General features: G+C 39.9%; 1 protein-coding gene across 4 annotated transcripts in view; it reads right to left on the bottom strand.

Moving 5' to 3' along the window:
• ntrk3b (neurotrophic tyrosine kinase, receptor, type 3b) overlaps positions 1–9,908 on the bottom strand; it is a 236,105-nt gene extending 226,197 nt beyond the window's left edge. For 3 of the 4 annotated variants that reach the window (XM_026174796.1, XM_026174786.1, XM_026174770.1), the window contains exon 1: positions 5,919–6,615. In XM_026174796.1, coding sequence (XP_026030581.1) covers positions 5,919–6,160 — 242 coding nt within the window. In that variant the 5' untranslated portion in view covers positions 6,161–6,615. Of the gene's footprint in view, positions 1–5,918; positions 6,616–7,684; positions 7,869–9,822 lie in introns of those variants that run through there. The other variant, XM_026174777.1, reaches the window with a different exon arrangement.
• Between the last annotated feature and the right edge of the window lie 3,005 nt (positions 9,909–12,913).

Consider the following 12,913-nt stretch of genomic DNA (forward strand, 5'->3'; position numbering starts at 1 on the left):
TAGAAAATGTGTACTTGAAGTTGTCCAAAGATCGATAGTTTAAAGCTGAGCCATGCTGTTTTAAAAACTGAAAAAGTAAGAAGGCAGTATCCACATAAAGTTTTTAAATAAATACTGGAGATGGCAGCTTATTACATTTAAAAGTGACCCCTGCTGCAAGTAACGAGATTAATAAAGATAAACACAACATTATGATGGAAGGGCTTTCGACTTTGAAAATGAGACTACACACATTCCTATAGATTTCAGAGATATTAAACGATAAACTTCAAGCTGCATTTTGCAAAGCAGATAAACAGTAAATCATTTAAGAGTGCGGGACTCTCAGTTTGTTTGCAGATAAACAGATGGCAATTTTACAATCCACATAAATCTCTTTGATTGAAGAAAGAGTTGACATTAAAGAAGCTGATGCTATAATACTTGTGGAAGAGGCTTCTCATTTCAAAGGCAAATAGAGGATGTTGGATTTTTTACGTTCACACGAGACAACATGACTGCCAGCAATAAAAACAAAAACCCATCATAAAATGTGCATTTGAATGACATCATAAGACATCATGATATGGTGTGACATTAAAACAAATATTACACGTTTTAAATCTCCGTGTGGATGTTTGAAACCTATCCATGAAAAACTGAAGGGATTTTTGCTGCTATTTTGTGAAGAAATTCAATTATACACAGTTTATCAGCTTTATAGTCTCGACCTCCAATAAAAAATGGTATCACAATTGTGCCATAGGAACGCGTTCTCAATCACTGCGTAATATGCAGCTTCTAATGGAAAATTGCAATCTCAAAAAAAAAAAAAAAGAAAAAAGAAAAATCCCACAATTACAAAGATATGTTCTATTTAGGACCCTTGGGTGGGTCCCAGCCAGTTAATGGTACACTACAACACTACAAGTCAATAGTCTGCCAAGGTAGACGATGCACCCCAACACATTGAAAAAACTGTTCAGGAACAGTTCTAGGCACACAAATCAACCACGACAATAACCAGGCCTCTACACTACTTAAAATGAGATCTGTTAAGATACTAAGATAAGTAACTGAATAAATAAAATAAAAAAAACCATGAAGGCCAGGTGTGGCCTGTTCTCTTACAAATCCAGGAATAGTTAAGGAGATAAGAGATGTAGAATTGATTTCGAGTGTTGAACTTGCATTTCGTTTTTCACTGGAACTCTCAATATCAGGTCCAAAAAACTGTCAATACAAGGCAAGGAAGCCATCATTTACTGAAAAACCAAAAGAAGCCTACCAGAGAGATAGCAAAAAGGTTAGGAGAGATCAAATCAATCTGGTACATTCTTAAAAAGAAGCAACTGTAGCTTGTCTCCACCAGTGTGTGAATGTGTGTGTGAATGGGTGGATGACTGGGTGTGTAAAGTGCTTTGGGGTCCCTAGGGGGGACTAGTAAAAGCGCTATACAAATGCAGGCCATTTTCCATTGCACTGGCCAGCTCTGCAAAACCAACAAATCCAAAAGACCATAAGATAACTCAAGTGGATGAGATAGCCAAATCAAGGACATGCTCAAGGGTCAAAGTCTACAATCAGGACAGTCTTCATGAATAGAAATACAAAAGGCTTACAACAAAGATGAAACCACTGGTTACACCCAAGAACATGAAGGCCAGATTAGACTTCACCAGGAAAACGTGTCCAAGAAAATTGTTGGACAACCAAGATTGGCTTGTACCAGAATGATTGGAAGAGAAAAGTACAGCGAGTGGAGTGTGGAGGCCTGGCAGTGGAGGTCAATAGTGTTTATTGCATATTAAAGAAAACAGTTGATTTCTGAAATGTACAGGGCTATCCTCTCTTCTCGGAATCAGTCAAATGCTGCAAAACTGATTGGAAAGTGCTTCACAGTACAAATGGGTAATGATTCAAAGCATACTGCAAAAGCACTCTATGAGTTTCTAAAGGCAAAGAAATGGAATCTTCTCCAAAGACCAAGTCACACACCAGATCTCAACCCAAACATGCCAAACTAAACACAGAGAGACCCACCAAAAGGCAGCAACTGAATGTGGCCACAGTAATGGCCTGGCAGAGTATTTCATGGGAAGAAACGAGATTTAGCTAGTTTGTCAATTATACTTGAGCATCTGAAAATGAGGCCGTGTGCATAAAATTTTTTAATTCCTACACAGTTCGTGGAATATTTTTGTAAAACTCTATCAAGTCGAAAGATTGTATTTTAACCACATCTTAATTGCTGGGTTTCACCCCATGGGAAATTATTTGCTGCCAGGATCCCAGTATCAGGTACCACAGGACACACAAAGGTCTTGGTTGTACTTGAAGGTGTCTAAAGATGGGCTAAAGGAGAACTAAAACAGAATTAGGTGGTTGACTTTAAAATTGCTCATCACTATTCACTGACAATTGAAGTTTCAATGAAGTACCTCTATTTATACAGTTTTTAAGCCAAAAATACAAAAATATGCAGAGTTTTGTTTTAACAGAGGAGAAAGAGTCAAATTGGTTTTTAAAAAAATCTTTTTGTAGGTTTTTTCTACACACCAGAGCCGTCTTATTTAATCTACATGTGCTATATGTCTTTAAAGATGTTTGAATTGGACAAATACTAAACCCGTACAGGATTAAGACATGCAAAATACAGTACAGTGCCATAAACCCATATAAAAGCAGTTCAACTTTAAACTACATTTTGAGAATCTGGAAAACATTACCTTTCTCCCCTCATGTTTAAGTAAGTGAAGTAGAAAATTGTAAAATGCTACACTTGAACACTGCAAACAGATATAGGGAACTTGGTAATTATCTGTAAAATTTCAGATCATACCAACGGTTTCGTTAAAGCGGATGCTTCAAAAAAAATCTTCAGATGATGTGCTTTTATCTTGTGCACAGCAGACATCACATTTCAGCACTTTAGGGCTTTGCGGTTTTCATTTTCATATCATTTTCATATCTTAATGAACTGTTTGTAACTAAGACTGGGAATACGTTTCTACTACCATTGAAACTGCAGCAAGATCATAGGTTGATTACTATCACACAATCAAAGATGGACCTTTCACACTTTTACCTTCACAGTGGCAAACTGATTGAAAGATTTTTTTCACAACGGACATTTTGTGCCACAGCAGGACAAGCGTCCATGGAATTAAAGACATCGTTAATTATCCATTTACAATACAGGTTCCTATAAGCTGTCCTAGTCAGCCAGCATGCACAATACCAGGATCATCTCTAAGTGCAATGCACGCATCATTAATATAACTGAAGTCTGTTCTTTTCCTGCAATTACAAGCCAAAATGTCTGCCGTGAAATACGGCTTTAGTTCAGCGCTTTGCAACAACTCCAGTAATGACAGTGATTGCATGGATGCATTGTTGAATTTAAGGATCAGCTTAAGTACGCAAGAGATGGGGAGGTTGCAAGGGTGATTTTTCTCCAAGTATACATTGGAGACGTTTAGCAGTTTGACAGCGCAGTAATGACCATAGAGATTGGTCCGACACTTTAGCCTCTCCTTTACAAACCACACTTTCAGCAAAAAAAGAAAGAAAAAAAGAAGAAACAAACAAAACAAAATGAGACCAAATGTCATCACTCGAGGTGGAAAAGCTGATTGGATTTTGAAAACAAATACGCACCTGTGCTCAGAGCCACACTTACACAAACCCGTCAAATGCTTCAGCTGCTCTCAGAGAACCATTTTTCCCCCTCAAGCATAACAGCAAGGCCTTATCTTATCCACTTCAAGCAGTGATGCCTCTTGTGATGAATTTCTAATGTGCGAGAACTGGGAAAACTATTATCTGGACTTGGCAGTTTTCTTTGGCTGGCCAATCACCCACCCATCCCCTCCACAGTTCCAGCTAGGAGCCCTCACTCTAGCTTTCTATCTCCATAAATTGTCCCCTCACCTCTGAATATTTCCTGAGATGAATGAAATAGAATTCATGTCATCAAAACACATGTATCTCCCCACTTGCAAAGAGAAGGGATCGTGGATTTTATGTGGCCCCAGTCTCTGAGTGCTCTTTATTACAATGCACCAGTTACTATTTTTTAAGGTCACACCTTCTGGCCAGATAATAAATTAGCATTGAGCTTTGAACATCATTTATGGTAATACATGTTTGTAGAGATGCTATAAATGATTGTGCTGTAGCATTTTAACATAAATGATTACAATCTTTGAATACAAAGTAATTACTATATATTAAATAGCTAATTATTGTTGCTGCGTGGTGTGAATGCACAGCTAAATCAGACGTGTTAGCTCATGTGACACTGGGCAGTATATGCTGATATGCTGTTACTGAGCTGCTGGTGGTGCTAGTGGAGGTTGCCATCCATACTGAGCAGCCAAAAAAAAAAAGCCGCCAGCTGGCCAGGGGCCATGAAATGCACAATTAGTCCTGGGTCAGTTGCATTAGGTTTTCTCAAAGGCAAAAAAGTCGATCAATGCGTGACTTTGTGCTTGGTATGAACTGAATATTTGGCATTTTTAACTGGCAATCTAAGAGGTTGTTGACTTCAGTGGATGAGAGGAGAGATAAATGTGAAACGAGCAGGTTTCACGGCAAGGAAATCTTTATACGAGGGTCACTCGAGGGTCACACTAATCACTAGTGCGCCGTGAACTCTGACCCTTTCTTCCTTCCTTTCCTTTTAATACAGCCGAGCTTTAAACCTGTGCTTATTCCTTACAGAAAAAGTACCCCCGATAAAACAGTCACGTAAATGACTCCTGTGTTGTAAAGACAGCACTTGATTCCCAGATTATAGAGGGTACCAGGCTACCCTCTAGCGGCACGGGGAAGCGATGAACCGTGTCACAAAATAAGTTGTCTGCCTCAGACGGATAAAGGGTAAACGGGATACCAAAACTGATGACAGCAAAAGTCCTTTGTGGCGTAAGACGACGCGGAGGAAACCGTGCGGGGAATTCCAGTGCGTTAACGGGAGATGTTTACTTTATATGCAAATCAGCTTCATCGACACCAGAGGTCTTATTTAAGGCCCGAGCTCGGCTTTTTTTTCTTCCTCCCCTGACTTTTCAAGAAAGAAAGCTTTGATGTTAGCAGGGAGGATCGATGCCAGGGAAAGAGAGCGAGAGAGAAAGAGGGAGAGAGAGGAGAGCGAGGGGGTGTAGGATGCAGAATGAGAATGTACTTCTGGGGGTGTGTGGGTGGGTGGTGGTGGAGAGGAGAGGGAGGAGGGGGGGTAGTCTGCCGTCATCATACATAGCGCCTCTGTTTTGAGCAAAGCCTTTATGAAACCAATATTTCTGCATGTCCATCTCTGTGGAAAGGAGAGAAAAAGCCACAAGTGACGTTTTCACATCCCAATCCGCTCCGCATAATCTGGACACAATAAAGTTTGTCAGGTCGCGTCGTTCTCAGAGGATGCGGGCTCAAAATGTAACTGGTTGACCTTACTGCGCCATTTACTTCTGTTTCATTTAGCACAATCTGTCAGAACAGTTGCTGTACATGACGACGGAAATCAAGCGGATGGGTGATGTGAGGTTCTCCGCAACATCCTTCTGTCATTTGGACGTGTAGGCCTGCGGTGCCGCTGCGGAGGAGCAACTTTATGGGGACACACTAGGGATGGGGGGAGAGACACATTCGACATTCATTGCCCAGGTTCAAGACCGAGCAATTTATTGCTAAGCTGCAAGTGATTTGACTAATTGGGCACGTGAGGGAAAACAAGCGCATTTACCCTCCATTCAAGACCATTTATCAAATATGGCTTGGGGATCTTTGGGCATTAAGGAGACCAATAGAAGTGTAAAAAGTCTAAGAATTAAAAAAAATATCAGCCAACAAGTCGGATCAATGCAAAGAAAGCAACATACAGGGAATGGGATCAATCAATGATTCCGAAACGCACGGCACAATCCGTACAATGTACTTACATAGAGGTGATGTTTTTGAATAACTCCGCTATGTCAACGCTGGTCCCATTGCTCCCAGTATCTTGCAGGGCGAGTAAAGGGAAAAACCTGCCGTTGTCGGACTTATTGCAAAAGATCTCTGTTTGAGAGCAGCTGCAGGTCGGCGGGCAGTCCAGCATGGAGCTCAGATAGTCCTGGAAAATGCTCATCAGAAACAAAACCCTCCACCAGCAAATCCGGATCGAATGAAACCATAGATCCATGTCTCCGGGCAAAGTGGGGAAATAGAAGAGGTCCCGATGTCCTCTGGGTTAGAACAGAACGACAAAAGAGAAGAGCAGGAGAGTGGGAGGAAGGAAGGAGGAGGATGGTTGGTGCGTCTATACAGAGGATGCTCTATGCGAGCGTTTCTGCCGTGGATGGATGCTGTAGTGTCCTTGCGCGTCAGAGATTGGGTGAAAAGGAGGAGGAGGGGAGGAAAGAAAGAAAAGACGCAACAAAAATAACGCAAATCAAAAACAACAAAGCGAAAAAATGTGAGCGTCCACTCGTCTTGACAGCACACGATGCATGGTGTTCCCCTTAATGCCGTGCTTCTGATGTCGTCGTCGCCTCTCTCCAAGCAGGACCAGGACGACTGGCTAGAGAGCAGAGAGACACAAAATGAGAAGTTGGAGCATCAAGTCCCTCCTACCGGCTACAGTCATACTGACACCTGCAGAAACTGCATGCAATCAACAGTGATTACAACTGCACTATACAAGGATTGCAGGACTACAGAGCAACATGTAGCCTGATATAAGATTTAAAAAGTAAAAATGCAGGGGCGATAAGCTGATTCTGTCCAAAAAAATTGCAAGAGATTTTACTGGAGGATTGATAGATAAATTATTTATTGTTATTTTATGTTATCTTTTTTATTCGTGAGATAAGATTAGACCCACTTGTTGGAAGAATTCCCAAAACATTTCCCCCAAGAAGCTACTGAGGATTACCTGTATAAGAACACCCAATGCACTTAAAATGGTCATTTTTGTCGGATATTTTTACATTAAAAATCTTCACATAGCTAGTTAGAAATTTTTAAAATGGCATTTACACCTCCACCTGACTAAAAAATTCAGAACCTATGAATATGCAAGCATTCATCAGTCAAGCTGAACTCCTTCAGGCATTAAAAGTTCACCAAAAGTCACATTTTAGGTGAACTTAGGAGAAACTTTCCACTTTCAGCCGACGGATGTAAAAAAGAGCATTTGAGTGTCAAACTCTGCAGTACATCATTCTGCACAGTGAAGCTCAAACATCCCAAACGAGTCACTGAGTGACTTTGAAGGATAATTTCAACATGGCTGTTTTCCATCCACGCGCCCACTATGGCTCTATAGCTCATACTAGCGAGAGAAAGAAACTATGACTCAGACAAAACAGTATCAGCAGCTGGGCAAGTAGTGACAGCTCTCTGATTTTCCATTTTAAACATTTGCTTTTGTGTCTGACTAAAGGTAAACACAGAATGTAGTCTCCTGAAATATCCAGCTTGATAGCTTTTCCCAGTTGAAGATTCACAGAGCCACTAGAGCCACATTATTGGAAAATACTGCAGGTTGAAACAATTAACCCTTAGGTAAACAAATTGTATAAGAATAATTAAACAGAATACCTTGAGTATATACTCAAATAATGATTTGTGCTTTATTGCTAATTTAACTGTATATTTGAGCTTTACAGTTTGGAGTGATGCAGAATTTGACACTAGAAATCAGATTTCATTTTTAGCCCTGTACCTCTCACTTTGTTTTCTCACTGAACTCTTTTTCTCCCTGTAAATTCAATGTCTGTCTTGTAGCCCCCTTCTGTGGGCTTTTGTTTTTTCTCTGTTTTTTGTCTCTCCTCTCAGCCGTCGTACTCCTGTCTGTGACCCGGAAATCAATCTCAGTTATGCCAGGTTGAAGGATTCTTAAACTGCATCTGGAGGAGAGAGAAGAAAGGAGATAGGAAACATTCTGAAGGAGCTATAATCAAGGAGAGGTGTGAAACACTGTTGGAATATACAAACCATGGCAAGAGGAGAACTCTACCTAGATGTTCCTTTCTATGAGCAAGTTTCAGTTTTTCAAGATGATCAGCTGCATGGCTGAAAAGGAACTTTCTGCCTTTCACTGTCCATGTGTATACCAGTGTGATTTAAAAATACAGTATATGTATCTTATTACATTCTGCTATGATGTGAATTTAATTTAATAATATACCCAGCATGTTTTAGTGTAATGACTATTGTTTCCTTAATATGGCATCTAAAAAAAACAAAAACAAAAACAAAAAAAAAACAAATACAGCAGGGATTGAGCTAACAAAACAACTGACAGATGATGCCATATTTTTTAAACATTACATCTCCAAAGATTGATTCTGTTCCTAAGCGAAAACCTGTGATCCCGTGTGTGTCAGGAGTATCAGAACAGCTGACACGCATTTTTTCTAAACACTGTGTCTCTGTGGCTTTTAAACCCCAAAACACGCTGCACCAAAAATTTGTCCACCCCTAGGATCGGGTCTCCCAACACAAACAGACACTTAACACTGTTAAGTGTCAGGAGGATTGCCAGGATTTATACATCGGGGAAACCAAACAACCTGTGGCGAAGCGGATGGCACAACACAGAAGAGCTACCTCGTCAGGCCAGGACTTTGCAGTCTATTTACACCTACAGGCCAGTGGACACTCTTTCAGTGATGAGGATGTGCACATCCTCAACAGGGAGGAATGCTGGTTTGAGCGCGGAGTCAAGGAGGTCATTTACGTGAAAAGGGAAAGACCATCTCTGAATCGAGGAGGGGGCCTAAGGGTACATCTGTCACCATCTTACAATGCTGTGATTGCAGCCATTTCCAAACTCTCTGTGAATGGTATACATGGCCATTGATAAGTGGCCTTTGATCAGTGGTTGTTGATCAACGGTCATGAGAATTTGTATAATTATGATGAAGGAATTGACCTCCCAGCCCATTGTTCCTCCAGCAGTGCTATTTTCAGTCATTATGCAAATGCACTGTTTATAAGATTGGGGAAACCTGCAGTCAGCTGAGAGTGAAGAAGTCACTCGGATGAGTGATGAAACGTTTCTCCCACTGAAAACGCTACGTCCAGATGAACAGAATCAACCTTTGGAGATTTACTTACCTGGATGATTGAGCACGCATCAAAACATTACCAATGATTTTCCTATTCAATTATAATATTTAATTTTAGTTTTGCTTCTCTGCAGCCTTTGGCACCAATGGTCATGACATTGTAACTGACAAATTATTTACATGTGTCACATCTCTGGCACTACTCTCACATGGGTTTCATCATATCTGACAGACAATTCTGAATTCATATTAATAGCTATGTCTAAATCTGCTCCTCCTTCCCTCGGGGTCCACCGAGGTTCAGTCCTTGGACCAAATGTAATCTAAGTAACAACTTAAACCATAGCATAGCAATCCTATCATTACTATGCTGATGATACACAGCTGTACATTTGTGTTAAGCCTAACCACATAAGCTAATTACATATGGTCAGGCACCTATATTATATATGTCAGGGCTGCTGAGACCTTATTCAAATGGTGAACCTTTCCAATCATCTTATCTGGATTTGAAATCCAGAGGCAACAATGCTTTTAAGATTGTAGCTCTTTGGAACTTTGGAAGAGCCTCATTCAGCCTGTAAAGCTGGCAGAATTAGTGCTTTGTTTCAAGTGGCTGTTGAAAACTAATCTTTATAGATTTGCTTTATTGTTAGCCCTTGTTTGTCTTCATTTCACATCAAATGCATGAAAGTATGTATGTATATATGTATATGTATATGTATTATTATTATTATTATAGATAAACTTACCACACCACAGAAGCAAGAATATTACATTATACTCCTACCCTGAACTCCTTTTCCATCATGTCTCTCCCTCTGCCTCTCCTGTTGGTCTAAGAGGAAAAAGATATGAAGAGAAGAACTGAGGAAAGATATTAAGAATGTACAAACTGAGGAATTTTTAAAAAAGTGTGTTTCTGCATGGAGGTGTGGCTTCTTAGTTTCCTGCATTTCTTGCTTTGCTTCGATCAGCATACACACCTGTAGCCCATTAATCACCACCCCACAGGAGATCTATCATGGCTCTACAGTCATTCCCACCAGATTGTTCTGCCAACTACTGTAGGCTAAAAGAGATACTCAGTTCAGTCAGTTTTGTGCATGTGTGTGTGGGTGTGTATGTGCATCTAATTCTGTCTAATTCTGCTTTCTTGCTTTTAGGCTTCTTAATGACATCACCTGCCAGCCTAGCTCTGCGTTCCCATTCCAGTTCCACTACTGTAACTTCCACCTGCCTACCTGCTTTCACTCTGGTTTCACTCCACATTAGCCAAGCCTCAGACATCAGTCCGTCGTCTTCCTGCTCCCTCAGCTCTAGCTTTGCCAAACATCTCATTCTGCTCCTTCCGTCTCCACTGACTCATCATACTACAACCCAGACATTGGAGCATTCATTATAAAAGCCTTCTTGGAAGTTTTTCCAGCTTGACTCGGTGTGTTTTGGCTTTTGGTTTGTGAAGCTTTAATTCAACATAACAATTTAGAAAAAAAAATTCTCTATTATACAACCGCCCATACCCAAATATGCAACTTACATATACATAGTTTAAAAACCAGAGAGTTAACTTTTTTTATCTGAAGAAGGCAGCAAAGAAGTCAAAGTATGGAAGTATTATCTGCATTTCTTTATAATATCAACTTAAATGAAAAGTTTTCCTCCTACATAAAATTTGCTGGAGGAATAATTACAAAATTAGAAATTTTGATGGATTATCATATGCAGCATCGTACCAAACATTGTGAGATTAAATGAAAATTGTTTGAACATCTTTAAAAGACACATGACCTCTGAGGGTGTCCTGTGGCTTTTAGGACACTGGCAGCGCATTCTTTAGGTTCCTTTGTTGGGCGTCAGTAGATCACACTTGCTTCAGGATATCTTAAGGATGTTCTGTCTTAAAAGTCTGGAAACTGGATCAAAACCTCGAAGTGAAAAAAGACCTGATGTCCTTAGAGCAGCAGGGATGTCAAACTCGTTTTACATCATGGGCCACGTATAGCACACTACCTATGATCCTATGTGGGCCGAACCAGTGAAACTCCCCTTTCTGTCACAGAAAAGGGAAATTAAACTATACACTTAAGAAAAAGAAGAACATTTTAAAGGGTGCATTTCACATTATCTACATGATAAAGAAATTCTGCTGTAGTATTAGTAGATGAAAAAAATCTTTCAGTGTGGCTCTTTGGCTTAAATTGTAAGAAGTAAATGTTTAAAACACAGAAATCTATAACTTAATTACTTTGGTGTAGTATGAGTCCAAAATATATGCCCTCCTTCCTATTTTCCAAAGCCATCCAATGGGCTGGATTGAAGTCTTTGCCAGGTAGATTCTGGTCCCCAGGCCTTATGTACCCTGGCCTTAGAGCGAGTCTTGAGCAACTTTTAGAGTGTGGTGGGGGTATTGTCCTGTAGGGGGAGACCACTGACACTGGGGAATGCCACTGGCTGTGGCAGTGGGTGGTACACGTCAATGGCATAAACATGAAAGACAGGAATCCTTAGCAGAACATAGCTTTGCAAATAGATGATCAATGTTATTCACTCTACCTGTCAGTGGTTTTATTGTGTGTAGTCAAGGATGATTGTTAGGCACTGTGACAGTCCAGAGGCCCGAACAAATAGGCTCACTGTGTGACAAATGATAGGCCAGGAATCTAATAATAATTTACTAATTAATTTGTAGTTCAGTCAGATCATTTATGTTTGAAATGATTTATTACAGCAGCAGAAAGAATATAGGAGGAGTTTGGCGCAGATGCCAAACTTTAATTTTGTATACTTATGAGTGTATAGATGGGAATTTCTGGAGCTTATAATGAGAGGGTGTGTTTGATATATGATTTGAGGAGAGTGAGGCATGTTATGTGTGTATAATGCAATGGAGCTCAAGCTGATTGCCTGACTCCTGGCAGACTGTACTCTATATGCATAAATGGCAAAGAGTTTTATGGGGAGGGCTCATCTTGGAAAAAATATCTTAACAGTTGCACAGCACTGCAGTAAATGTTGTTGCTACTTTCCACTACTGGGTGTAACTACTTCATTTTCAAATACACAATCTAAAGTCACTAGTTTTGTCTAAGGACAAAAGCTCCTTCTCTCAACTAGAAGAAAAATGTATCACAACATTATGAATTGTTTGAAGAGACATATCTTTTTGGTTCTCTCCTTCTTCTGATAGTTGGTCATTTGAGTTTTAGGAAGGCTGGACAGAAATGGAAATGGGCAGACACTTTTTGACTCTGACATAATATTACATTTGCGTTGCTACCACATTTTAATGATCCAAAACAGTCAAGCAATATTAGTTTATTCTGGAAGACAACATTAAACACAGCTTGTCCTCATTTTAATGACACAGCTTACATTAAATTAATGCACAATTTTATTGGTGAGAGACAGCATTGTCTGCATGTAAAGAAGTTGGATTGTAATTGCATGCTTGCGCATGCACACACACACACACACACACACACACACACACACACACACACACACACACACACACACACACACACACACACACACACACACACACACACACACAAATCCAATTTTCATTGTGCAACTTTACTTATAATCACTACTTTTCTACATTGAAACTAGGCTGTTATGCTTTTCCAAAGTATTTAAATATTTAAATTAATCATTATTAGTAGTAATAAAGATGATAAGCTGCAATAGCCGACAGAATATGAAATAAACGTCAGCAACAACAGATGATCTTCAGAAAAGTGAATAACCATTCCAGAGATGTGCAGTTCAATGTGCTCATTCAGTGTGTTTTTGTGAATTTTTATTCATTTTGATCAATTATAATTTATAAATGAATCCGTTTTATAAGTGTTCCCATGTCCCATTCTGAGCTAGTG

This window comes from Astatotilapia calliptera, chromosome 1, assembly GCF_900246225.1.
Source record: "Astatotilapia calliptera chromosome 1, fAstCal1.2, whole genome shotgun sequence".
Taxonomy (NCBI): domain Eukaryota; kingdom Metazoa; phylum Chordata; class Actinopteri; order Cichliformes; family Cichlidae; genus Astatotilapia; species Astatotilapia calliptera.